General features: G+C 41.4%; 1 protein-coding gene across 2 annotated transcripts in view; it reads right to left on the minus strand.

The window, feature by feature from the left end:
* The window catches only part of TRIM37 (tripartite motif containing 37), a 291,747-nt gene that overhangs the window by 221,132 nt on the left and 44,274 nt on the right, over positions 1–26,341 (minus strand). For both annotated transcript variants that reach the window (XM_073615167.1, XM_073615166.1), the window contains exons 5-8: positions 18,475–18,562; positions 11,218–11,340; positions 4,073–4,196; positions 3,577–3,644 (exon numbers count right to left, since the gene is read on the minus strand). In XM_073615167.1, coding sequence (XP_073471268.1) covers positions 3,577–3,644; positions 4,073–4,196; positions 11,218–11,340; positions 18,475–18,562 — 403 coding nt within the window. The remainder of the gene's footprint in view (positions 1–3,576; positions 3,645–4,072; positions 4,197–11,217; positions 11,341–18,474; positions 18,563–26,341) is intronic.

Below are 26,341 nucleotides of genomic sequence, written 5' to 3' on the forward strand. Positions count from 1 at the left end.
ATAATAAACAAATTATGTGGAAGAATTTAGAATAATAAAAGTTTTTTTTAAAGAAAGAATTATTAACTACTTACCGACCGGGCGATAGCCGTCCCCCCAGAATGGCGCGCACTCAAGAATGTCCGTGACCGTTGAGTCTTCCAGACCCGGCGCGCCACGGATCGGGGCAAAGGGCCAATGACAGCGGCCCTTTACCAAGTGATCACTCCATCCAATGAAAGAGCGATCAGTTGTCAACAATTCGGTGCATGTCCAGTTCAGCTGCTCCCCTCTCCTCACACCGATCAGTACAGTGTGTGAGGACTGGAGGGAGGTAGTGCAGCACCACTGTGGGCTGGATCTGAAGTTCCCACAGCGCTGATCTGTGCCCATCCATGGCTCATCCATCCCCATCCATAGCTCATCCATCCCACATCCATACCACATCAGAGCTCATCTGTACTTATCCAAGACACATTAGTACTTATCCATGTTAATCAGTGCCACATCCATGCCACCTCCATGCCACCTCAGCGCCTCACAAAAGTGTAATAGGTAGTCAAATTAGATTTTAAATTTATGTCCCTAGAACACCTGCATGTTTGGCCTCTGTATGTGGCCAAGCTGTGGAAAAATCTCACACATGTGGTATCGCCATACTCGGGACAAGTAGCAGAATATATTTTGGGGTGTCATTTTTGCTATGTACATGCTATGTGTTAGAAATATCTTATAATTTGATAACATCTGCGGTTTTTATTTTTTGCGCTATAAACAAAAAAGAGCGCCAATTTTGAAAAAAACTCATTTTTTACTTTTTGCTATAATAAATATCCCCCCCCAAAAAAAATTATATATATATATATATATATATATATATATATATATATATATATATATATATATATATATATATATATATATATATATATATATATATATATATATATATATATATATATAAATTCCCTCAGTTTAGGCTGATATGTGTTCTTCTACATATTTTTGGTAAAAAAAAAAAAAAAAAAAAAGAAAGAAAAAAGAAAATGGCAATAATCGTATATTGATTGGTTTGCGCAAAAGTTATAGCGTCTACAAGATAGGGGATAGTTTCATGGCACTTTTATATATTTTTTTTTATTAGTAACGGCGGCGATCTGCGATTTTTATCGGTACTGCGACATTATGGCGGACACATTGGACACTTTTGACACTATTTTGGGACCATTGTCATTTATACAGCGATCAGTGCTATAAAAATGCACCAATTTCTGTGTAAATGACACTGGCAGTGAAGGGGTTAACCACTAGGGGGCGATGAAGGGCTTATGTCCTAGGGGGTGATTATAACTGTGGGGGGGATGGGCTTCAAGTCACATGACAGCAATCACCGTTCCTGACAGGGAATGTTCTGAGGTTCCTTGACACGATCGCCGGGAAACTGGCAGACAGAGTTCGCCGGTCCCACGGGCACGATCACGCTGTACGCGGCGGGCACACGCCTGCTATCCCTGGCTCTTAAAGGGGACATACAGGTATGCCCATTTGCCCACCGCTGCCATTGTGCCGATGTATATCGGCGTGCAGCGGTCGGCAAGTGGTTAAATACCACCAAAATAAAGCTCCATTTGTGTGAAAAAAAGGCAACAATTTCGTATGGGTACAGTGTTGCATGACTAAGTAGTTGTCATTCAAAACGTGAGAGCACTGAAAACTGAAAATTGGTCTGGTTAGGAAGGGAGGTTTAAATACCCAGTGGACAAGTGGTTAAACTTAAATAAATAAATTTAAAAAAATGGGGGGGAAATATGCAGTTTCAGTCACCTGAAAGAGTCCCAAATTCTGGAGATCTTTTCATTAAAATGGTTTCCTAAAGCTCACTTTATAATGGTTTGTGGACTTGTGGGAAAAAAAAAAAAAAGGACTTTTGATCTACCTGTAAATTCTACATCTTGGGGTACAGGACAAAGGCAAAGTATTCGTAGACCATAGGCTATAGTCTAGAACTTTCAGGTGATTTAACATCAGCAAAGCTCCTCAGAATGTGCCCCCTGTAATCTTACCTAACTCAGTCCTCACTTTTGTAAAAAGCAATGCAGAGTAACACACAGCAACAGAGGGGAGGCTGGCTCATATCCTGTACCATTACTTCAAGATATGCAATTAATATGCAAGCCAAAATTCCTTTAATCATAAAAATTCAGCTTTAATAAAATACATTTTTGCAGGTCAAAAAAAAATGTGAATTTATTTTTTGTTCTGGAGCCTGCAGAATACTGCAACTGTGATCAGCAGATCCTGGGGTCAATGCCAGAATCTTGCAGAATCTCAGTATAGCTGTCTGCCCGTACCTTGTGTAAGCGCAGACACTTTACTGGTAAGCAGGAAGATCAATAAACTATGAAAGCACTCACCAGCAAGCTTACAGTTCATCTGCCGCAGTGGCAGACGGTGGTTGTAGTGCATTCATCCACAGATCACAGTGAATGAATGATGCGGCCGTGTATGTGAAGACCCCCATGGCCGTGTGACAGCAGTGTGGGGAGATCTTCCGCCTGCTGTCACAGCAGGGGATCAGAGGGGAGCAGGCAGATGGCTCTTAGGTAACATGTTACAGGTGTACCTTGTTACCAAAGGTGAACTTATGTAATTGTACAGTACAGGCTTTATATTTATAGACCCAGAAATGTCCCCAGCAATGAAAAAGGATGGGTAACAAGTCAATAAAAACAAGTTATGCTAAAAGTTATTTCTCGGTACAGAAGAGGTTCATGGGACGAGGTATGATTATAGGGGGCATGTCCTCAAAAGCTTTACCAGTGTCCAATCAACTCAAAGTATCAGCCTATAACCAATGGTCCACAAATATCATGCTTGTGTTCTGTACTATAAAAGATTAAGAAAAAGTATTTTTTATAAAAGTATTAAATTGAAATACAAAAATGGGTCCCAAAAGCCTCACTATTGGCTATATGGCCTTTTTCAGTTCTCCCGAGGAAAAACACTGCATTTTAATTATTGTATTGTATGTTGGCACATACCACTGTAATTCCTCTTACACATGGGTGGCCAGGGGGAGGCAAAATAAGATGGTTGAGCTGTGGTTTTGCCACTTCCGGCCTAGTACATGATTTGGACATATATGTTACTCTCTCATTTGCTTGAGAGAGATAGCTCGATTGATAGATATCAGGAGTACCTTGTCCAACTGTATTTTACACTACAGGTTGTGTGTTGCTGTCTAAGGTATATGGCTTCTGTTGTGAGATGTTTTAACTGTATCCAGTTTTGTGATATGTACTGTATATATTGGCCTTAATTATAAAACTATCTGCCCCAAGGCAAAGAAATTGAAACTTTAACTTTACAATTATTATTTTTTTTGCACTTTCATATTGAAGATTTTAACTTTTTTTTTGTTGTGGGGGTAATACAATTTTTGTATATTAAAAATGGTACAAAATAGAAGCTCACAAAAGTAAACCTTAGCTTCCAGGCAAAGCAGTAATGGAGAACAATTTATAAAAAGTGGAGCAAAATAAATATAAATTTATAATGTAATATATACATTTAAAAAAATGCTCAATGGTTATGTACCTGATGTTCCACTTCTTGTAAAAGTGATTCAAGAAGCTCTGTTTCCTGAGTGAGAGAAGTCTTCTGACCTAAAAATTAAAGCAGCAAAGTTGCATTCTGCAATACACAAACAACATGCTGATTTTATTTTATTTGTGCTATTCTGAAAGCCAGAATCTGCTCTTTACACATCACTAAATAGTAAATGCTATTCTGAAGTGAGAAGCCTCAGGTGTCGCACAGAGATGAAAAAAAGTCTCCCACATAAGTTGTACTTGTCTACCTGCTGCCCCCGGGGCGAAACATGTCAGAGGGTGTGGCTCGTGGAATGGTGTAAGGCTGAGGCAATCTCACACCTGTTAACACAGACTGGACTGGGAGAGTTGTAACTTTTCTAAGTATACTACTGGATGGTAATATTTCATGCTGCACCCCATTCCTAAACACCAGCGGGACAATATATATCTTCCTTTTTTGCTTGGAGCAGCACTACAAATATAAGCAGTTCATCAAGTACCCATAAGTGTAATAAGCTTGTTCTTAAGCTGGGTATCCAATCTGGCAATCATCATCTCCACAGCATTGCGGATCTCCCTAACACGTTCATCCTTAGCACCTCGTACAGCCTCAACGTTTCGCTCCTAAAAAACAAAACATTTTAAGAATATGATTTTCAGTTATTTAAGATAACACGCAGGATTTCAAAGGCTTGTGCATACTGTTTAACAACAAATCTTACAAAGCTGAAATTGATCTTGCACATATGTACAATAAATTACTTCCAAATTACATACAGTGAGGGAAAAAAAATATTTGATCCCTTGCTGATTTTTTACATTTGCCTAATGATATAGAAATTATCAGTCTAAAATTTTAATGGTAGGTTTATTTTAACAGTGAGACAGAACAAAAATATCCAGAAAAACGCATGTCAAAAAAGTTATAAATGGATTTGCATTTTAATGAGTGAAATAAGTATTTGACCCCTTCACAAAACATGACTTAGTTACTTGGTAGCAAAAGTCTTATTGGCAATCACAGAGGTCAGACTTTTCCTATAGGGGCCATCAGGTTTGCACACATCCCACACTTTCTATGGGATTAAGGTCTGGAGACTGGCTAGGCCACTTCAGGACCTTAATGTGCCTCTTCTTGAGCCACTCCTTTGTTGCCTTTGCCGTGTGTTTTGGGTCATTTTCATGCTGAAATACCCATCTAAGACCCATTTTCAATGGCCGTCTGAAGGAAGGAGGTTCTCACCCAAGATTTGACTATGCATGGCCCCGTCCCATGTCCCTTTGATGCGGTGAAGTTGTCCTGTCCCCTTAGCAGAAAAACACCCCCAAAGCATAATGTTTCCACCTCCATGTCCATAGTCTGCATTCCTCCTCCTCCCAACACAGCGATCTGAGTTGATGCCAAAGAACTTGATTTCAGTCTCCCCTGACCACAACACTTTCACCCATTTCTCCTTTGAATCGTTCAGATGTTTATTAGCAAACTTCAGACAGGCCTGTCTGTATATGTGCTTTCTTGAGCAGGGAGACCTTGCGGGTGCTGCTGGATTTCAGTCTTTCACGGCATAGTGTGTTACCAATTGTTTTCTTGGTTACTATGGTCCCAGCTGCCTTGAGATTATTGACACGATTCTCCTGTGTAGTTCTGGGCTGATTCCTATCCGGTCTCATGATCATTTAAAAACTCCACGAGGTGAGATCTTGCATGGAGCCCCCGACCAAGGGAGATTGACAGTTATTTTGTGTTTCTTCCATTTGCGAATAATCACACCAACTGTTGTCACCTTCTTACCTGCTTGGCGATGGTCTTGTAGCCCATTCCAGCCTCGCGTAGGTCTAAAATCTTGTCCCCGACATCCTTGGACAGCTCTTTGGTCTTGGCCATGGTGGAAATATTGGACTCTGATTGCTTCTGTGGACAGGTGTGACCCCCTGATGCTGGCCAAACCTCTTGCATGGAAAAAACAGTTCAGTAAAGCCTCGTACACACGAACTGATTTTCAGATGGGAAATGTGTGAGGACAGGCTGTTGGTGGAAAATCCGCTCCATCAGGCAATTGTTGTCAGATTTTCCGCGGACAAATGTTGGATGGCAGGTTTTAAAAAATTTTCCGGACAAATGTCTGTTGTCAGATTTTCCAAGCGCGTATACACAAGTCCGGACAAAAGTTCAAAGTACAAACACGCATGCTCAGAAGCAAGGACGAGCCAGAATCAGTCGGTCTTGTAAACTAGCGCTCATAATGGAGAATTAACATTCGTGACATAGCAAATTATGAAATCTCGAAATGCAGCGCACATTCTCTTCTACAATGGAAAAATAATGAAGCTGCTTTGCTGGCGATACTGATGGGATTATTGCAAACTCATTTTCAAAGGCTTTTTTTTTCTAGTGATATCAAGAATATTATTATGCTTTTTTTTGGGGCAAGTTACCACAACACCATTATCCCGTAATTTTTAAGATCAAAGATACAACTATGTTGGCGTCCCTTGTCAATTTTACATTGTATTTTTTTTTTAAATATAACTGCCTACTCCTAAACTGTCATTTGAAGTAAAACACATAGTCAAGTATTATTTTCCACAATTTTTTTTATTGTGCATTAAAAAAAAAAAAGAAAACAAAATAACATTAGACATGCTATCTGCCAATAGAACTTAACCAAAAATTGCATTCTATGCATCCAAAAATATAGAAAATAGAAAATATAACAAATCAAATTGTTATTATTCAACAAAAAAATAAAATAAAAGCCTCATGCATATGTCCTGCTTCTTAATATAGGGGGTCAACAATACCAAGAGTTGGTGAAAGCAGGGGTCCGTCATCCAGAAAGAGTTCCAAAAAACATCTGGATTATTCTCCTGGAGCTCCCGCAGCAAAGGCATATGACATAATTAGTCACGATTAATAAAGCAACCAATTTTTGGTCCAAGAACTCCTCTTCTGTTCCTGAACTGGACATGGGTCAAAGCAATAACTCCAAGGCCGATAATATACAACACATTATCTCCTCCGATTGTGCAACAATCGGAGGAGATCACGTCTGGTTCCGTCTGGTTGACGAACGGCCGTTCAGTAACGAACTGAAAAGCACTAAATAAAAAGCACAAACTGAAAAGCACAAATCAACACTCGCCAAACTTCTAACATGAAACTAGCTGAAGGAGCCCAAAGGGCGGCGCTAAAGAGCTGAAAAATCACATAGTATGTCACTACATTTGTGTTTGTTGGCCGACAATTCCTTACCATTTGTATACAAGACAAGTTTGGGCCAACGCCCTTTGGACAAAAGTCCACGGTTTTGTTGGCTGAAAATCCAATCGTGTGTACGAGGCTTTAGTCACAAAGCCACACTTCAAAAAGCAACTGATCACAGACAAAACAACCAGAGAAAGGTGAGCGTCAAGTCCTTTAATGAACTCAAATAAAAATATTTCACAATGGGTACAAAATAAATTGCATTTTCTCTTATGTTCATTGAAGGACACAGTGGAGATTTTGATCTCTGATTATTGGGACATCCTGAAAGCAGTGTTTACCGCAAAGTGTGAAAACAAAAAAAATCCCTGTAAACAGAGTACAAGACTTCCCCATATAAGCGGCCCCTTGACCAAGTGACAGCAAGGTTCAGTTCCATGGGATATCAGGTGCCTCCCCTATAAAATCTACCTCACTCCATGAGCACTTGTAGCAAGCAATGCAGAGTAGTCAAAAGAATTAAAGGGTGACTTGTGCCCTGTAATCCAAGATATGGAATTTATAGTCGAGCCAAAATTCCTCTAATCTTAATTATAAAAGTACAAGACATCCAAGCAATGAATGAAGGGGTGGGCAACAACTAGGTAAACCGAACTAACAACAACCACCACAAGGGTCAAAAGACCCAACTCTACAGTGCCGCTGCAAGACCCTGGCAGTCAAAAAGCTTCATCTACAGAGACTGGATGCCCACCTAGTATAACGTTAAACAGACGACCAAGTGGGAAAGCTCAGCTACAGAGGACTGGCCCTGGAAGGCCCAAGAAACTCCCACCGACAACGTGGAATGGGCAAGTAAAATCACAATAGGGGATTTCCCCTGGGTGCTTTGGAGCAAGGTATAAAGGATGGAGGGACTGTCTTCATTGAGATGGAAGACTCATACCACCTTAGGAAAAAAGGATGGTCTTGAGTGCAGGACAAAAGTGAACTGCTAACGCAGACATTTTTCACCACCTTTTTGAGAGAATATGATCAAATTGTTGGAATAATTAGAAAGAATTTACCAATACTCTTTTCTGATAAATCCCTACATACTTAAACCTATACCTTTGGTATAGGTTGTAGGTTTTCAAGCCAGCCAGTACCTGCTTTGGGCTCCCTTCTGTACCTCAACCTTTTTGTCTCTAAATTATACCTGGCAGAATCATCATGGTTCTTTTCTATGTGTATACAATAGATGCAAATACTGTAGACTGATTATCTCTCTAGAGTAGGGGTCTCAAACTTGTGGCCCTCCAGGTTTTGTGAAACTACAAGTCCCATGAGGCATTGCAAGGCTGACAGTTACAAGCATGACTCCCACAGGCAGAGGCATGATGGGACTTGTAGTTTCGCAAAAGCTGGAGGGCCGCCAGTTTGAGACCCCTGCTCAAGAGAATGCCACAGAGGCGAGATGTCTTCTTTCCACTCCTGTGGTATAGAAAGGGTACCTATAGCATTCCATGAGGGTAACTGGATGCCACAAACTCCTGAAGCAGGCGTTCTGGTGGATTTGTTCCAGCACCTCTGCCACAGAGCAGAACATTTTTTTACAGCTGGTTATGCTGCTGTCAGCCCGCGGAGTGAGCTGGCAGCTGCATAAGCCAACAAAGCTCCTACAGTGCGTACAAGAGAGTGGAAGGCGGAGTGATATCAAATGCACACCACCTCTCCCTGTAGCAGACAGGATGTTCCTTTTGTGAGGAAGAGTTGCCGTGTGGTGTGACGTCCTATCTCGTCCAAAGACTTCTGACTGCTCACTGCCAGACCAAGACAACATTGCTTTTGGTAATTGTTTAATTGTCAGTGTTGGTGGATTTATGCGGGCAGTCTCTTGCTGAATATACAGGTGCATCTCAAAAAATTTGAATATCATCTAAAAGTTAAAACTTATTTCAGTAATTCAATTCAAAAAGTGAAACTCATATTTTATATACATACGTTACACACAGAGTGATATATTTTAAGCATTTCCTTTTTTTAAATTTTGATGATTATGGCTTACAGCTAGGGAAAATACAAAATTCAGGGTCTCAGAAATTTAGATTATTACACAAGATCAATAAAAAAAAAAAAAAAAGATTTATATTACAGAAATGTTGGCTTACTGAAAAGTATGTTCATGTATAGTATGCACTATACCAATACTTCGTTGGGGCTCCTTTTGTATAAATTACTGCATCAAGGCAGTGTGGCAGGGAGGCGATTAGCCTGTGGCACTGCTGAGGTGTTATGGAAGCCCAGGTTGCTTTCATAGCGGCCTTCAGCTCATCTGCATTGTTGGGTCTGGCGTTTCATCTTCCTCTTGGCAATACCCCACAGACTCTCAATGGGGTTTAGGTCAGGCGAGTTTACTGACCAATCAAGCACAGTGATAGCATGATCATTAAACCAGGTATTGGTACTTTTGTCAGTGTGGGCAGGTGCCAAGTACTGCTGGAAAATGAAATCAGCATCTCCATAAAGCCAGTCAGCAGAGGGAAATATGATGTGCTCTTCATTTCCTGGTAGAGGGCTGACTTTGGACTTGATAAAACACAGTGGACCAACACCAGCAGATGAAATGGCTCCCCAAATCATCACTGACTGTGGAAGCTTCACACTGGACTTCATGCAACTTGCATTTTGTGCCTCCTCACTCTTCCTCCAGACTCTGGGACCTTGGGGCGCGGCCTGGACCGGCATGTGAGTAGCTGCATTCTCACAGAGCTCCCGCAGGTTACCCTTAAGTGATCCTGTACCGAGCCATAATACACAGTTTCCATGCCATCAGACAACTCATGCACCTAGTGAGATCCTGCTGTGCCACCCAGTTCCGACAAATCCATGATGGTTCTAAGGGGAAAGAGTAAGGAGGATGCACAGCGCCCGGAGCTCCAAAATAGCGCCGCCGCGGGTCTCCAGCAGCGTGGGCCTCGTGGCACTGATAAATCTAAAGACACAGTGAGTAAGCCCCCTAAGAATACCAGCAACGATCCCCCCCCCCCAAAGACATTTGTTATTATGCCCAGAAGCTGGCAGGATCCCTGAATATCACTGACTCGGCTGAGGAGGGGACCCCCTCAAACGTACCATGGTTTCCACATCTATGCACAAATACCTCCCTGCTATTTGTGCCTTACAGGAGACTCACCTCACCCCTGATTCCCTATCTTTCCTGAAATTCTGTTGGGTGGGCAGGGCCTATCATTCCACTCACACCTCATTTTCCAGAGGGGTGAGTGTTTTGATACATAGCTCCCTGGATTACCAGGAACTTGAAAGTGTGGTTGACACTGAGGGGAGATATGTCATTCTACATTGCCATATGTTTTCTTTGAAATGTATACTTGCCTTTGTTTATATCCCACCCCCATATAGTCATCAGGTATTGCGGGCGGTTCTTGAGTTTCAGTTGAGGCACCCGGATGTACCGTTGTATATCTTGGGTAACTTTAATTGCTACTTGGACCCTTGGGGGTATGGCCACTGTCAGGGGTAATCATTTGGCCATCAAAACTCAGCAGTTTAATATGGGGGCATGACTGCCACCTGTGCGGCCCTGCTAAAGTCTGGACTGGAAATAATGGAAGGACTGTGATTTTTGTAACCCATTGTTGGTACAAAAAAAGATGGTGCTGTCAAAAAAAAAAAATACATAAAATGAATGAAAAGTAAACTATTATTAAATATATTTATATTGTGAGGCTTAACTTGAGCCGGTGTGTAATATTGGTTGTTTATATATTAGTTGTACAGCTCAATACATCATACTAATCCAGACCAGGTTAATGGCTACATCTTATGTTGACAAGTTCTTTTATAAAAGCGGCTGACAATTTAAAAGATAAATGTATTTCCAGTATAGTACTGAAACACTTTAAAGAACCTTATACATACATCAGTCCCTATTAGATATCTAATCTTCAATCACTCCTTCATAGCCTTTTTGCTTATTTTTTTGGAAGGGCGACAGTGCAAGAGTGCAAGCCAAAAGACAACTCAGTAAAAACATTCTAAGAAAAAGCTGTCAATCAAGAAGCGTCAAACAAATCGCCACACACTTATGCATGATAAATGAAGAACAAACTGATGCAAATATAGGTTACCCAAAGGTAATTACCATAGAGAATATTCATCAAAAGATGCAAGCAGAGACAACTTTGGGACAACAAGACTACCTATAATATTTTTCATTTTAACTGACTGCAAAGAAAAAACATCCTTTGGAAGAAACTGCTTTGTCAGTTTTTTACTTAGTACATTGCTTAATACGGTAGCTTACTGAATTACTGTGATGTTTAATTTATTTTTAAAATGTACAAAAGGGATGGACTTAATTATACAGTCTGCTCACTGTTTGCGATAGATGTTCAGCCACCAATAGTAAAATTGTATTGCTGCATAATTAAATCTTACCACTTCTTGCACAAGACTAATGAGTTCCATTAGCCGCCGGCGAAGTTTGGCCACCTCTTCATTTACTTTTGTGACATGCTGCTCATAAATTTCAGCAAGCGGTTTGAACGTATGCCCTCCATGCTAAAAAAAAAAAAATAAAATATATATACATACACACACATTAAACATTTGTCATCACACCCCTCTTCCCCAAATTGATATCCATTATTTATTTACAACTAAATAACTCCAATAATCACGCAAGCCACACTTGCGTTTCCAAATGGGAGAAAGACCTGCAGTGCAGTAAAAGACAGGGAAGAATGGCTACAAAATTGGTACACAATGGCCTCCTGCTCTAACCACAACAGAATCTGCATACCAAACCGTAGAGATAGTACATGGTCCTGTCCCAATTAGCACACCTTCATCTGTCTCTTTCTGGCACATGCTTTTGTGGCTGTCCTGCCTTGGGAAATTTCTTACACACATGGTGGATTTGACCCATATGCTCATAAGGTTCTTGACTATAGTTCTCCAATTCCTGTAATCTATTTAATTGTCCCTTCCCTAGAATGTCCTGCTCCATCTTAAACCTCCAGGTCTCACCAAGTCCCACTACAAACTAGTGACCTATGTTCTATTAACGGCAAAACAGGCAACAAACAAAAAAGGAAGAAGCCGTTTGTTTACTTTGCTGAAGTTTGCCGCAATGTTGATATCTTTTTCATTAATGAAAAACTTACTAGTGTACTTTTACACACACACACAAAAATGTATTGCGGTATGGACTCCATGGACACAATACGGCCATCCTTGCCCATAGCAAGTTACTCATTCCTATACAGTGCCTTGCAAAAGTATTCACCCCCCATGGCATTTTTCGTGTTTTGTTGCCTCACAACCTGGAATTAACATGGGTTGTTTGAGGATTTGCATTATTTAACCACTTCAATACCCAGCTATAGACATATGACATCCACAGATGGGATCTCCCATCCTGGGTGGACGTCATATGACGGCCTGGGCTTCCCGGCCGCCTAGGGGGCGCGCGCCCGCCGCGGTGCTCGGGACCCGGTGCGTGTGCCCGGCGGCCGCGATGTCCGCCAGGCACCCACGATTGCCCGTTAACCGGGCCGGACCGTGGATCTGTGTGTGTAAACACACAGATCCACGTCCTGTCAGTTGTGAGGAGAGCGATCTGTGCTCCTAGTACAGCGGAACACTGATCGGTCTCCTCCCCTTGTACATCCCCGCCCCCTACAGTTAGAATCACTCCCTTAGGAAACATAGTTAACCCCTTGTGTCCCCCTAGTGGTTAACCCCTTCACTGCCTGTCACATTTACACATTAATCAATGCAATTTTATAGCATTGATCGCTGTATAAATGTGAATGGTCCCAAAAATGTGTCAAAAGTGTCCGATGTGTCCGCTATAATGTCGCAGTCACGAAAAAAAAAAAAATCGCGATCGCCGCTATTACTAGTAAAAAAAAATAAATAAATATTTTTTTTTTTTTTAATGCCATAAAACTATCCCGTATTTTGTAGACGCTATAACTTTTGCGCAAACCAATCAATATACGCTTATTGCGATTTTTTTTACCAAAAATATGTAGAAGAATACGTATCGGCCGAAACTGAGGAAAAAATTTGTTTTTTTTAAAAAAAAAAATTGGGATATTATAGCAAAAAGTAAAAAATATTGCGTTTTTTTCAAAATTGTTGCTCTTCTTTTGTTTATAGCGCAAAAAATAAAAACCGCAGAGGTGATCAAATACCACCAAAAGAAAGCTCTATTTGTGGGGAAAAAAGGACGTCAATTTTTTTGGGGTACAACGTCGCACGACCGCGCAATTGTCGTTTAAAGTGCGACAGCGCTGAAAACTAAAAATTGGCCTGGGAAGGAAGGGGGTGAAAAAGCCCTGTATTGAACCGGTTAATTTACAGAACATGCCCACAACTTTGAAGGATTTTTTTTTTTTTTTTATTGTGAAGCAAACAACAAATAGGACAAAAAAACAGAAAAAGTCAATGTGCATAACTATTCACCCCCCCTAAAGTCAATACTTTGTAGAGCCACCTTTTGCAGCTATCACAGCTCCAAGTCACTTTGGATAAGTCTCTATGAGTTTGCCACATCTTACCACTGGGATTTCTGCCTATTCCTCCTTGCAAAACTGCTCCAGCTCCTCCAAGTTGGATGGTTTGCGCTTGTGAACAGCAATCTTTAAATCTGACCACAGATTTTCTATTGGATTAAGGTCTGGGCTTTGACTAGGCCATTCCAACACATTTACATGTTTCCCCTTGAACCACTCAAGTGTTGCTTTAGCAGTGTGTTTTGGGTAATTGTCCTGCTGGAAGGTGAACCTCCCTCCTAGCCTCAAGTCACACACAGAGTGGTACAGGTTTTGCTCAAGAATATCCCTGTATTTAGCACCATCCATCTTTCCCTCAACTCTGACCAGTTTCCCAGGCCCAACTGCTGAAAAACATCCCCACAGCATGATGCTGCCACCACCATGTTTCACTGTGGGGATGGTGTTCTTTGGGTGATGTGATGGGTTTGCGCTAGACATAGCGTTTTTTTGATGGCCAAAAAGTTCAATTTTAGTCTCATGAGACCAGAGCACCTTCCTCCATACATTTTGGGAGTCTCCCACATGCCTTTTCGCAAACTCAAAACGCGCCATTTTGCTTTTTGCTGAAAGTAATGGCTTTCTTCTGGCCACTCTGCCATAAAGCTCAACTCTATGGAGCGTACGGCTTATTGTTGTCCTATGTACAGATACTCCAGTCTCCGCTGTGGAACTCTACAGCTCCTCCAGGGTTACCTTAGGTCTCTGTGCTGCCTCTCTGATTAATGCCCTCCTTGCCCGGTCCATGAGTTTTGGTGTGCGGCTGTCTCCTGGCAGGTTTGCTGTTGTGCCATGTTCTTTCCATTTGGTCATGATAGATTTGATGGTGCTTCTAGGGATCATCAAAGATTTGGATATTTTTTTTTATAACCTAACTCTGACTTGTACTTCTCAACAACATTGTCCCTTACTTGTTTGGAGAGTTCCTTGGTCTTCATGGCAGTGTTTGGTTAGTGGTGCCCCTTGCTTAGGTGTTGCAACCTCTGGGGCCTTTCAAAAAGGTGTGTATATGTAATGACAGATCATGTGACACTTAGATTGCACACAGGTGGACATTTCACTAATTATCTAATTTCTGAAGGTAATTGGTTGCACCAAAGCTTTTTATGGGGTTCATAACAAGGGGGGGGGGGGGGGGATACATACGCACATGCCAATTATCAGTTTTTTATTTCTAAAAAATAGTTTTGTGTATATATTTTTCTAATTTTACTTCATCAACTTAGACTATTGTGTTCTGATCCATCACATATACAGGCGGTCCCCGGGTTTACAAACAAGATATGGTCTGTAGGTTTGTTCTTAAGTTGAATCTGTTTGTAAGTCGGAACAGGTACATTTTTTAAGTGTAGCTCCAGCCAAAAAATGTTTTAAGCTTTTGGGATAGCATAGAGAAGGGTTAACAAGACGATCAAAGTAGTAAAGTTTGGACAAGTGAAGAAAAGAGGGCATATAGTGTAATACTGCAAGGTTTATTAATAGGTTTAAAATCATTACACTTACATCAGAGTCTTTAAAATGTGCAAAAATTGCCGCCTTGGCATCCAAACAGCCTTCACAGATTATCCTTAGCTCGACATGTTTCTCCCCTCCCACTGGGCGTCATCAGAAGCCCAGTGGGAGGGGCAAAACTTGATGTAAGTGTAATGATTTTAAACCTTTTAATAAACCTTGCAGTACTACACTATATGCCCTCTTTTCTTCACTTGTCCAAACTTTACTACTTTGATCGTCTTGGACCAAGTAAAGTATGTAGGATATACATCAAGTGTTGGAGGAGAGGAGATCCCATTCTCTGAGGCACAACCAACCCATATATCTGCTGGACAGGAGACACCATCTTGATATACACAGGGGCATTTATTATCTTCATCTGGTGAGTGGGGACCCAGGAGGGGAGCACAGGAAGTCACCAAGATTACATCAACGTGTCACCAGCCCTATACCTCACACCTGATGAACTTTATTGATTGCACTTTAATTTGCACCTTTTTTTTTAACTTTATTGAATGCATTTTTTTGCACTTGATTGGCACTTTGCTATACATGTTGTCACATGACACATATTTGATGCGAGTATATGTATATTCATGATTTAGAGGGGCAGCGCTGAGTATAAAATTTTCTGTTGTCACACCTTTTGGGGTACTCACCTTGCACTACAGCGGCAGCCCTACTACATATGTACATGGGTGTGTGTGTGTAAACGCACACATATTAGGTGCATTTTGTATTTATTCAATATTTATTTGCAAAATTTTTTTTTTTTTACAATTTTATTTATTTTTCTCCATAGCGCGGGTTCTATCTTTATTAGTTTTACCTCTCACTTCCTGTTGTCTCCCTCCGTTTGTAAGTAGGAGTCGTTTGTAAGTCGGATGTTTGTAACTAGGGGACCGCCTGTAATTCAGATTACAAAAACATTGAACTAAAGGCTGTAATGTAACAATATAAGTAAAAAGCCAAGGGGGGTGAATACTTTTGCAAGACACTGTAGGTGTTTAGCCAGGCGGCTTGTCAGTTTTCAGTTTACTGCTTGCTTGAGAAAACCCAGAGTGTGCAACTTGGTTACAAATTTTTCTTATGTTTGCTTTTCTTTTTGATAAGGTGGGCCAGAAAGCCCTTAAACTGCAGTTTGGACTGATGGGAACTGAAATTTAACTAAAAATGCACTTACAATTGAGTTAAGACATCCTCCATATCATACTTCTTACACCTCCCTAGTAAGGAAGCTCTTTTAATTTTTAAAAAATTTTTTGGTCTCCACTTTTAAGCAGACTTAACACTTGAAGATTTAGCAGCACATCCTGACCAGATTATTGCTAGCCACCTGAACCCTTTGAAGATGAACCACGGACTACCTCTGCACAACTAGCTCACTAATCTAGCCACTTCCCGCCCGTAGGCTGCCATATGACATCCTGGACTTTGAGTGGGGATATCTGAATGATGCCTGCAGCTACAGGCATCCCCCGTCCCCGGGCACAGAAGCAAACAAATACGCAAGTCGTGCCCACATATGTAAACGGCATTAAAAATCACACATGAGGTATCGCCGCGTGCGTTAGAGCGAGAGCAACAATTCTAGCTCAAGACCTCCTCTGTAACTCTAAACAGGTAACCTATAAAAAAAATTTAAAGTGTCACCTGTTAGATATCTATTTACTCAGCGTAATATCATCTTTCACATTATGAAAAAAAAAAATTTAAAAATTGGGCTAACTTTACCGTTTTGTTTTTAATTCACAAAAAAAAAAAAAAGAAAAAAAAAAAATGTGCTGTGCAAATACCGTGTGACATAAAAAGTTTCAACGATAGCCATTTTGTTCCCTAGGGTCTCTGCTAAAAAAAAAAACATAAATGTTTGGGGGTTCTGAGTAATTTTCTAGAAAAAAAAAAAAAAGATGATTTTTACATGTAGGAGTGAAGTGCCAGAATTGGCCGGGATGGGAAGTGGCTAGACATTTACTGACTTTTGTCAAGCTTTAACAAAGATTTATGCCATTGGTGTTTTCAGTTCTGGCATCTAATAGAGTATTTCAAAATACAATAAGCACTAACAAAAACTTTAAAAAAAAAAAAAAAATCTTAAAGTGATAAAAAAAAAATTTGTTAATAAAAAATAGGTTATGTTTACCTGCATTGTGCAAAGATATTGCACAGAAAAGTCACTTACCTCCTCTTTTGGCAGTTCCCCACTGGTGCTGTCCACTCCTCCTAGCTTTGGGAGCCTCTTGTAGCAAGCTGGCTACTAAAGAGGCACCAATGCATGCGCACTCTCAAGTTGGGCTGTGTGCATCTATAAAGAGGCCAAGGCCCTGCTGCCCTCAGTTTTTCCTCTGAAAGCAGGAAGTGAGGGGAGCAGTGACATAGAGCTGGGTAAGTGTTTAAGACAGGGGAGCTTAGAAAAGGTAGCAGGTTTTTTTTTCCTTCTGCAGTCGACCTTTACACAAAATCAGGTGAACTTACACTGGACCCCCTCCCCATCCTCTCGGTCCCACTGTACCAGTGTCCCGCGATACCCCGGGACGCTGCTTCACTGATCCTCTTCTTAATCTCCTACCTGTACCTCTCCCTGACCAATCGGAATCCATCTAGCCTGTCCTGTTAGTGCTGGAGGAAAGCAGAGAAAGCCAGGAGGATATCAAATCCCCAGACCAGTAAAGCATTGCGATTCCTGACAGCGAGGGATCGTGGGACGAGTGTAAGTTTACCTTACAAATTTTCTGTCAAGGTAAACTTATCATTTAAGGTGAAAAACATTTAGACGTTAGATTTTAACAATGGCAAGCCTTAACGAAATTTGGGAATGACACTGATCACTGATTCTCCCTCTCTCCCCCCCCGCCCACAAACAAAATTTAAACATGCATTATCATTGAACATTTACTCAAATGACACATTTGAAGATAATGAGACCAATCATTGTCAAAATATTGTTAGCGTTTTCACCCACTATACTTGAAAAACAACCAGTTATTACTAGATTAGGGAGGGAGGAAAAACTGTACTTCAGTGGATCTTTTTTTTTTTTTTTTTTTTTTTTAGTTTTAGATAGAGTGCAGTGGATTAGAACACCTGTAAGGTTCTTATTGCTGTCTGTGCCCCTGCTAGGGAGATTCACCCTCTCTATTTGTCCTGTTTACCATTATTGAAAGTAAAAGAAACTCACAAATTTTGGGTTGTCCCCAGAAAAGTAAGAGGGGGAAATCTTCCAATGGGGACACTAGTTTTGGTGACATGGGGGTCCCCAAAGGTTTCCCTTAATTTGCAGGGATTTCCTCTCACCTACTCTTCCTGTTTTTTCTATGGAACAGGATGTGAAGGTAAATCTTCCCAGTGGGTCAAAGGAGGCAAAAAAAAAAATGAAAGGGGTTATAACCCTCCCTTACGCTATCCAAAATGAAAAAAAAAAAAAAAAAAAAAAAAAAGGTTTTGCCTATAGTTAATTATTAAACTGTCCAGCTCCGTTATTCCCAGACTAGACCCACCGTTTCTTCAATTACGGTTTTACAAAATATTTGGCACTAAAAAAAGGAACATAACTGTAGTGGTACCAGCACTATACTAGTCACCAAATTAAAAGTCAGTTGAGAAAGTTAAAATTAGCATAAGTACATGTAGGCTTACTCACCATTCCACCCCAGAGAGCACACTGATGACAGATACATATTTTACAAGTCCAGCAAAATACACTGAGCTTTTCATGATGATTCTCACATCTGAAAAGACACATTAAGACAAGTTTACATTAATACTCTGTTATCATGTGTTCTGCAAACAGGTATTTTACTGACATATATATATTGTTTTGCAGTATCTTGTCTTGTGATAAAACTGTGTTGTAAGATCTTAAGTCATATGATACTTTGCACAATATGTAACTTTCCATAGCTTAAGCTTGTGTAAGCAGGACACGTGTGCCTTCTTTGTATTTACGCCTTTCTTTGTTCTGTGGCTGAATAAAGGGCTTAGACACAAGCTACAATAAAGCAGACATCTTACGAATGCACAACCTGCCTCACGTTCATTCGGTGTCTCCAGATATCTGAGGGCCCTGTTGGTGTACCTATAGAAGGGTGGTCATCCAGAATACCTACTATTTCCTTTCAAATGGGGGCTCATCCCGGGTAAGACAATCATCCACGTTGGGTAGACCTTTGTCTATTTTGACAAATTCTTCCCTACCCTGGCTCTGATAAAGTCTTAGCCTTTTAAATTTAAAGATAAAGGAATGACGGACCATGCCTCAATATACACACTCACAGGAGTGTAACATTGTAGGGTCTGTGGGAGACCCAAGTCTTTATTTAAGACTCCATATATTAGAAAGTACAGTTCAGTATCCTTTTGGGAAGGGTATTTAGGTAACCAAAAGCGCCCGCTAAATCTTTGCTTCTCTTTCTGTTGCATTGAAGTAATAAGATAATTTGTTGTGTAGATACACTGACTGTAAGGTAGGACAGTCAAAGTGGTCTACAGTACTTTGCAGCATGGGTCAAAGCCAAGGGAAAGATATCCCTCCACCAAATCCAGGTTGAAATCTTTTATCCTTATAGGATAAATGCCTCAGTGTAGGAAGTTTGTGCAAATTAGTATTGCTACACTGGTAACAAAACTTGTGATTGCTGGTTGGTACTGGTAGATTAATTGCATATTTTTTTACTGTAGCAGCTTGGGGTTTCTTTGATTTTATGCCCAGGCTGGCTTTAAGTGTTCCGGGAACGCTGTGGAAAAGTGTACACGCCCATTGGTAGCTTTTGAAGTTTTTAGTAGGATTTTTTTAAATGGAAATAGGGACTTAGTAAATCAGGAATCTCCTTTGCTCACACCCAAATATCGTGATTGTGGTAAGTACTTTTGTATGTATGTTCTTATAATCTGCTAAGTTTTCTTTAACCACTTCCCGACTGCCGCATGACTATGTACGTCCTAAGTTTGAAGGGGTATATCGTTGTTATGGCAGCAGCTAGCTGCCATAACCCCGGTATCCCCGTTTTCGTGCGGCGGCCGGCTTTCAGATAAAAGTGGTCCCTGCGGCGGATTCGCCGCGAGATCACTTTTATCGGTGGCGGGAGAGGGCCCCCCCCTCCCGCCGCGATCCGGTGCCCTCCGCCGCTTACCGGAGCCGTCGGTAGCGGCGGAGGCGATCGCGTCCTGTGCCGTTGTGTGTCTGGAGACGAGTGAGGCCAAGATGGCGCTCACTCGTCTCCATGACACTGCTGGGCGGAAGCGACGTCAAAACGTCACTTCCGTCCACGCCTCTTAAAAGGCATATTTTTTCAAATGTCATTTTTCTAAAATGACTTTTTTTTTTTTTTTATTGCATTTTAGTGTAAATATGAGATCTGAGGTCTTTTTGACCCCAGATCTCATATTTAAGAGTTACTGCCATGCTTTTTTCTATTACAAGGGATGTTTACATTCCTTGTAATAGAAATAAAAGTGACACATTTTTTTTTTTTTAAACAGTGTAAAATAAATAATAAAAAAAAAAAAATTTTAAAACCCCCCCTGTCCCGACGAGCTCGCGCGCAGAAGCGAACGCATACGCGAGTAGCGCCCGCATATGAAAACGGTGGTCAAACCACACATGTGAGGTATCACCGCGAGCGGTAGAGCGAGAGCAATAATTCTAGCCCTAGACCTCCTCTGTAGCGCAAAATATGCAACCTGTAGAATTTTTTAAACGTCGCCTATGGAGATTTTTGAGGGTAAAAGTTTGACGCTATTCCACGAGCGGGCGCAATTTTCAAGCATGACATGTTGGGTATCAATTTACTTGGCGTAACATTATTATTATTATAGGGAATGTTTTGATGCAAACACCCTAATGTGGTAAGGATAAAGTAAGTGAGTTTAAAGGTGTTCTTAATGAAAACATCCTATATTGTAGAGGGTAATTTAAGTTGAGATTTGCTATTGGTAGCTGAGGGTAAGCTATGACTAGAGACCCTGGGGTTGGGTTCATGAACGGAGTCTTTCTTGGGGCTCCAGGTTGCTGGATAACGCTGGTAGGTTATATATACATATTCATACATGTGTTAATATGAGTTATATATTTTGATGTATTCATGAATAGGGGTCCCCCCTTTTTTTTCCTATTTTCTCCTCCTATTGTATAAACATGAGATATTAGGGTAGCTTAACCTTTGGTCTCTGTTGGATATGATGCTATATGTTTAAATGTTTCAGCATTTCTGCTAGTTAGTATAGAGGATCGATACTTTGATATGCGATATGGTCTGAGCGACTCCTCCCCGGGTGTCGCATCTCTACTTCCCCCTACATAGGTTTTGCCTTCACTAATTAATTGCTGCTTTTCTTTTTTTTTCTCTGTTCCCCCTCTGCTGGTGCACAGGTTCCTGATCTTAGATCCCACTATGACCAATATAAGCCGTTTATCTTTGAATGTTAATGGGTTGAATATACCGGAGAAGCATACAATGGTTCTACGTGAACTCTGGTGCATGCGGACACAAGTCGCATTTATACAAGAAACCCATTTTCAATTAGGGAAGATACCAAAATTTCAGAATAAAGGTTACCCATTTGTATTTCATAGTACAGCTCCTGATTCTAAGACGAGGGGGGTGAGTATCCTGCTTTCTGGGACGATTCCATGGTCTTTGGTTGACCAGAGGAGTGACCAAGATGGACGCTATTTGTTTCTCATGGGAGATCTAGCTGGCCAGCAGCTTTATGGAGGGGGGGCTGATACTGGGCAGAGATTTTAACATGCCTCTTGATCCATTGTTAGACGCCTCCAAGTCCTCTTCACATCTGTCTTATCCATATCTTAGACGTATAAAAAAAAGCCCTTCAAACTGTACGGTTGGTAGATATTTGAAGAGTCCAGCACCCAAGTGAGCGGGATTATACTTTCTATTCGGTACCACATGACAGTTACTCTATAATTGACTATGTAATGGGATCTCAGTCTCTATTACCAGTGGTAGTGAGCTCTTCAATTGGTATACAGATAGTATCTGGCCATGCTCCATCTCCTATTGATCTTCAGTTGGATAAGTCTGGAACCAGATCATGGACATGGAAACTTAACGAACCCCTGGTACAAGAAGGTCCATTGTGAAAGGATCTTTCTGTAGCACTAACCAGAACTTTTATTGACAACGATACAGAGGACATTTCTCCATTTACAGTATGGGAAACACATAAATGTGTTATGCGTGGTCTGCGGATTCAAAAGGCGACTGAATAGCAGAAAAATAAGCAAGCTGTCCTCCAATCCTCCAAACCCAATTAAACCTGGTGGCAAACCAGGAGTCTAAGCATATAAAAAAAAAAAAAAACTTTCTTATTCTGTAGCAATAGACCTTTGGGGTGAGCGAGAAAAACTGGCATCTTTGCTTGGGCATGACACTAAAATTCAGATGCTTAAGGCCAGAAATATACAGAATGAATATGGTAATAAATTGGGTAAACTGCTGGCCCAGTCACTTAGGGAAATCTCTCGGAGAAACTATGTTCCATATATCGATGCTGATAGAGGGAAACGTCACTTTATATCTAGGGAAGTAGCAGGTCTTTCAAGAGTATTATCTATCATTTTATAACTTATCGACAACTCTATCTACTGACCAGCTGGTACAAAAGCGACAATTAATTTGGGAATATCTTTCCTCCTCTGGCCTACTGTCAATTAGGGGTGCTGAAATTAATCGTTGCATCGATGCATCGCGATTCGGGTGTCCCCGATGCAGCATCGATGCATAAGGACCGGAAAATCGATGTCTGGTGATGTCATGACTAGCCCCGCCCCTCGCTCGGAGCGTATTTTTTAAATGACTTTCTTTTAATAAATTTGTGCTACTATGGATGATGTGCCCCCGCTGTATGTGCTTTTCAAAAAACGATGTCACTTAATACCGAATTTCCCCGTAGTACGATACGCTCATGTGACTCCCGGCCCGTCCCGGCCTTCTCCGCTCTCCTCTTCCATCTCCTGAGTCCCGACGTCAGCGGGGAATTCTCAGTGCTGCCCGCCTCGCTTCTGATACGAAAACTATAGTCAGCGGGCGGGACTGTGAATTCCCCACTGACGTCAGGACTCAGGAGACACATGAGAGGGGAGAGGAGAGGCGAGAGGCGAGAGGCGAGAGGGGAGAGGGGAGAGGGGAGAGGGGAGAGGGGAGAGGGGAGAGGGGAGAGGGGAGAGGGGAGAGGGGAGAGGGGAGAGGGGAGAGGGAGAGGGAGAGGGGAGGAGAGGGGAGAGGAGAGCGGAGAGGAGAGCGGAGCGGAGCGGGGAGCGGAGAGGAGAGCGGAGCGGAGCGGAGAGCAGAGCGGAGAGGAGAGCGGAGTCACATGAGCGTATCGTACTACGGGGAAATTCGGTATGAAGTGAAATAGTTTTTTAAAAAGCACATACAGCGGGGGCACATCATCCATAGTAGCATAACATTTATTAAACGAAAGTAACTTTAAAAACAGTAACATTACACACTCTGGTTCCATGCTGACAGGTCCCTGGCTATCCTGTGCACATTCCACTGTTAACTCCTAGTGTGCTGGAAGGTGCAAACAGCAATGCCAAGGAACTGTCAGCACCAGTGGTGGCCCATGCATTGTGGTGGGGGGGGTGTGGTTAGTGATGGCTGCATTTAATGGGCACAGGTGGCTGCGTTTGACGGGCACAGGTGGCTGCGTTTGATTGGCACAGTGAGGCTGCATTTGATGGGCACAGAGAGGCTGCATTTGATGGGCACAGAGAGGCTGCATTTGATGGGCACAGAGAGGCTGCATTTGATGGGCACAGAGAGGCTGCATTTGATGGGCACAGTGAGGCTGCATTTGATGGGCACAGTGAGGCTGCATTTGATGGGATAGGTTCAGTATTTTTCAGTTTGTTTGCACCCCCCAAAAATATTTTGAGCACCAGCTGCCACTGGTCAGCACAGAGACAGTACAGGGAACTTCACAGGGTTGTTTGTCATCTGTGGATTCTATCCCTTCTGACCTCCCAACAGCCATGTGTGTGTGTGAATCTCTGTACCCTGTAGTGCACCGGATTAGTGCACTTTTTAAGGGAGTGAGGTTATTTTTAATTCAAAGCGGAGTTCCAGTCAATCTTTTGTTTATTAAAAGTCAGCAGCTACAAAAAAGTGCATCTTCTGACTTTTAATAAATAGACACTCACCTGTCCCACAATCCAGCGACGTGGCCACCCAAACCCTCCCTTCTCTCCCCCGCCTGTCCACAGCGCTGGCAATACTACTGTGGGCATCCGGCTGTGACAGCTTGCAGCTTCACAGCCGGGTGCGCATGTCTCACTGCGCTGTCCTGCATAGCTGGGCAATCTTTTGGGAACTGTAATGTGTCCCAGAAGATTGCAGGGTGGAAGGGCCGCCTAGGCGGCCCAAGCGGAAGTGGGAGCTCGTCGGTAATCGTGATGCATCGCGGAATCGAATCGTTGACCAGTGAAGATGCGCACACCTACTGTCAATACCCGACAATGCTTCTGAATCAATGAATGTTCCAATTTCATCTGATGAATATATGAGGGCGATTAAGATGCTTAAGCCTTTTAAAGCCCCCCGGGCCAGACGGGTATACGCTGGCTTACTATAAGGCCTTTGCTCCTGTTTTAGCTCCCAGATTTATAAAGGCATTTAACTATCTTTTGGAAGATCAGCCTAAACCGATAGACACCTTAAGGGCACATATTACAGTGATCCCTAAGGAAAGTAAGGACCATGCCCACTGTATGAATTATTGACCCATTTCCCTCCTAAAGGTAGATTTAAAACTTTTTACTCTTATATTAGCATCAAGACTACAACCTCACCTTCAAGATGTCATCCACCCTGACCAAGCCGGGTTTATGCCTACTAAGGGGCGAAGGAGAATACTACTAAAGCCCTAAATATTATTCATTTGGCTCATCTTCACAAAACACCCTTATGTTTGTTATCCTCCGAAGCAGAAAAGGCTTTTGATAGGATGGACTGGACATTCTTGAAGGAGACGTTAACCCATATTGGTGTGGGGAAGTCGTTTAGTAAATGGATAGAGGCTATATACTCGGTTCCATCTGCAGCTGTTAGAATTAATGAGGTGACCTCTCCATATTTTTATTTGAGTAAAGGCACAAGACAAGGATGTCCTCTATCCCCATTGATCTTTATATCAACCTTAGAACCATTCCTGCAATATGTCAGAGGAAGTACTGATATTCAGGGTTTCTGAATAGGTAAGTCGGACAATTAAAAGGCGGCTTTTGCGGATGATATACTGTTTTTTTGTTACATCTCCAGAAACCACGTTGCCAAATTTATTAAGTGTAGAACCGAAGGTTGGTCTGGTTCATGGTACAACACCCATTAATCAGGCACCTCATCCCAAATAATCTTAGAGAAAAGCTGGAGGTTGAGGGGATTTTAACGGTGCCAAATGAAAATACAGAGAAAATACATGAATTAAAATAACCAATAAATTGTATTATTACAAAGTTACAAAGTAGAGAATGGACATGTTCATGATAACAAATGTTTGGTGGTCATATTGAGTGATCAATTCAAGATCGAAAGAAAGTACATTGCACACTAGCCCAACATGTTTCACTATTTGCTTCTTCAGGGGATGTGCAATTTAGGATGGAATTCAAATGAGAACACTGAACAAAATGAAAACAAGAAATTATTATAACAAACATATGAGTTATGTAGATTATACAAATGAAAATTTGTTATATAATGATAGGTGAGCCTAGTCTCCAAAAAACACCACAGACAGAGCCACTCAAACAACAGTGCCCACCAGTAAACCAAGCTAGACCCAACGACCGCCTCAGCTACCCCAGATTGAGGAAGTCGGTCAGAATGGTGGCCACAGAGGCCATTTTTTATTCCATGTTTTTTTTCAGCCTGATTCCTGCACCTAATCTCCAGCAGGTATTTCAAAGCTGTTCTTAAGCCCAATTCTTCTGGATAGAAATATTACTTTGTAAGTATTTATCATATGAGACAACTGTCCTCTTTGCTCTATCCTTTTTTAAATCAAACACTTATAAATTTAGATAATTAATCTTACAATTAATTTTTAGTGTTTGATTTAAATAAGGATAGAGCAAAGAGGACAGTTGTCTCATATGATAAATACTTATACTATCCATAAGAATTGGGCTTAAGAACAGCTTTGAAATAACTGCTGGAGATTAGGTGCAGGAATCAGGCTGAAAAAAAAAACATGGAATAAAAAATGGCTTCTATGGCCACAATTCTGACCAACTTCCTCAATCTGGAGTAGCTGGGGGGGGATCGTTGGGTCCAGCTTGGTTTACTGGTGGGCACTGTTGTTTGGGTGAGTGGCTCTGTCTGTGTTTTTTGGAGACTAGGCTCACCTATCATTATATAACAAATTTTCATTTGTATAATCTACATAACTCATATGTTTGTTATAATAATTTCTTGTTTTCATTTTGTTCAGTGTTCTCATTTGAATTCCATCCTAATTTGCACATCCCCTGAAGAAGAAAATAGTGA

Source organism: Aquarana catesbeiana, linkage group LG02 (genome assembly GCF_042186555.1).
Source record: "Aquarana catesbeiana isolate 2022-GZ linkage group LG02, ASM4218655v1, whole genome shotgun sequence".
In the NCBI taxonomy this organism is placed as follows: Eukaryota; Metazoa; Chordata; class Amphibia; order Anura; family Ranidae; genus Aquarana; species Aquarana catesbeiana.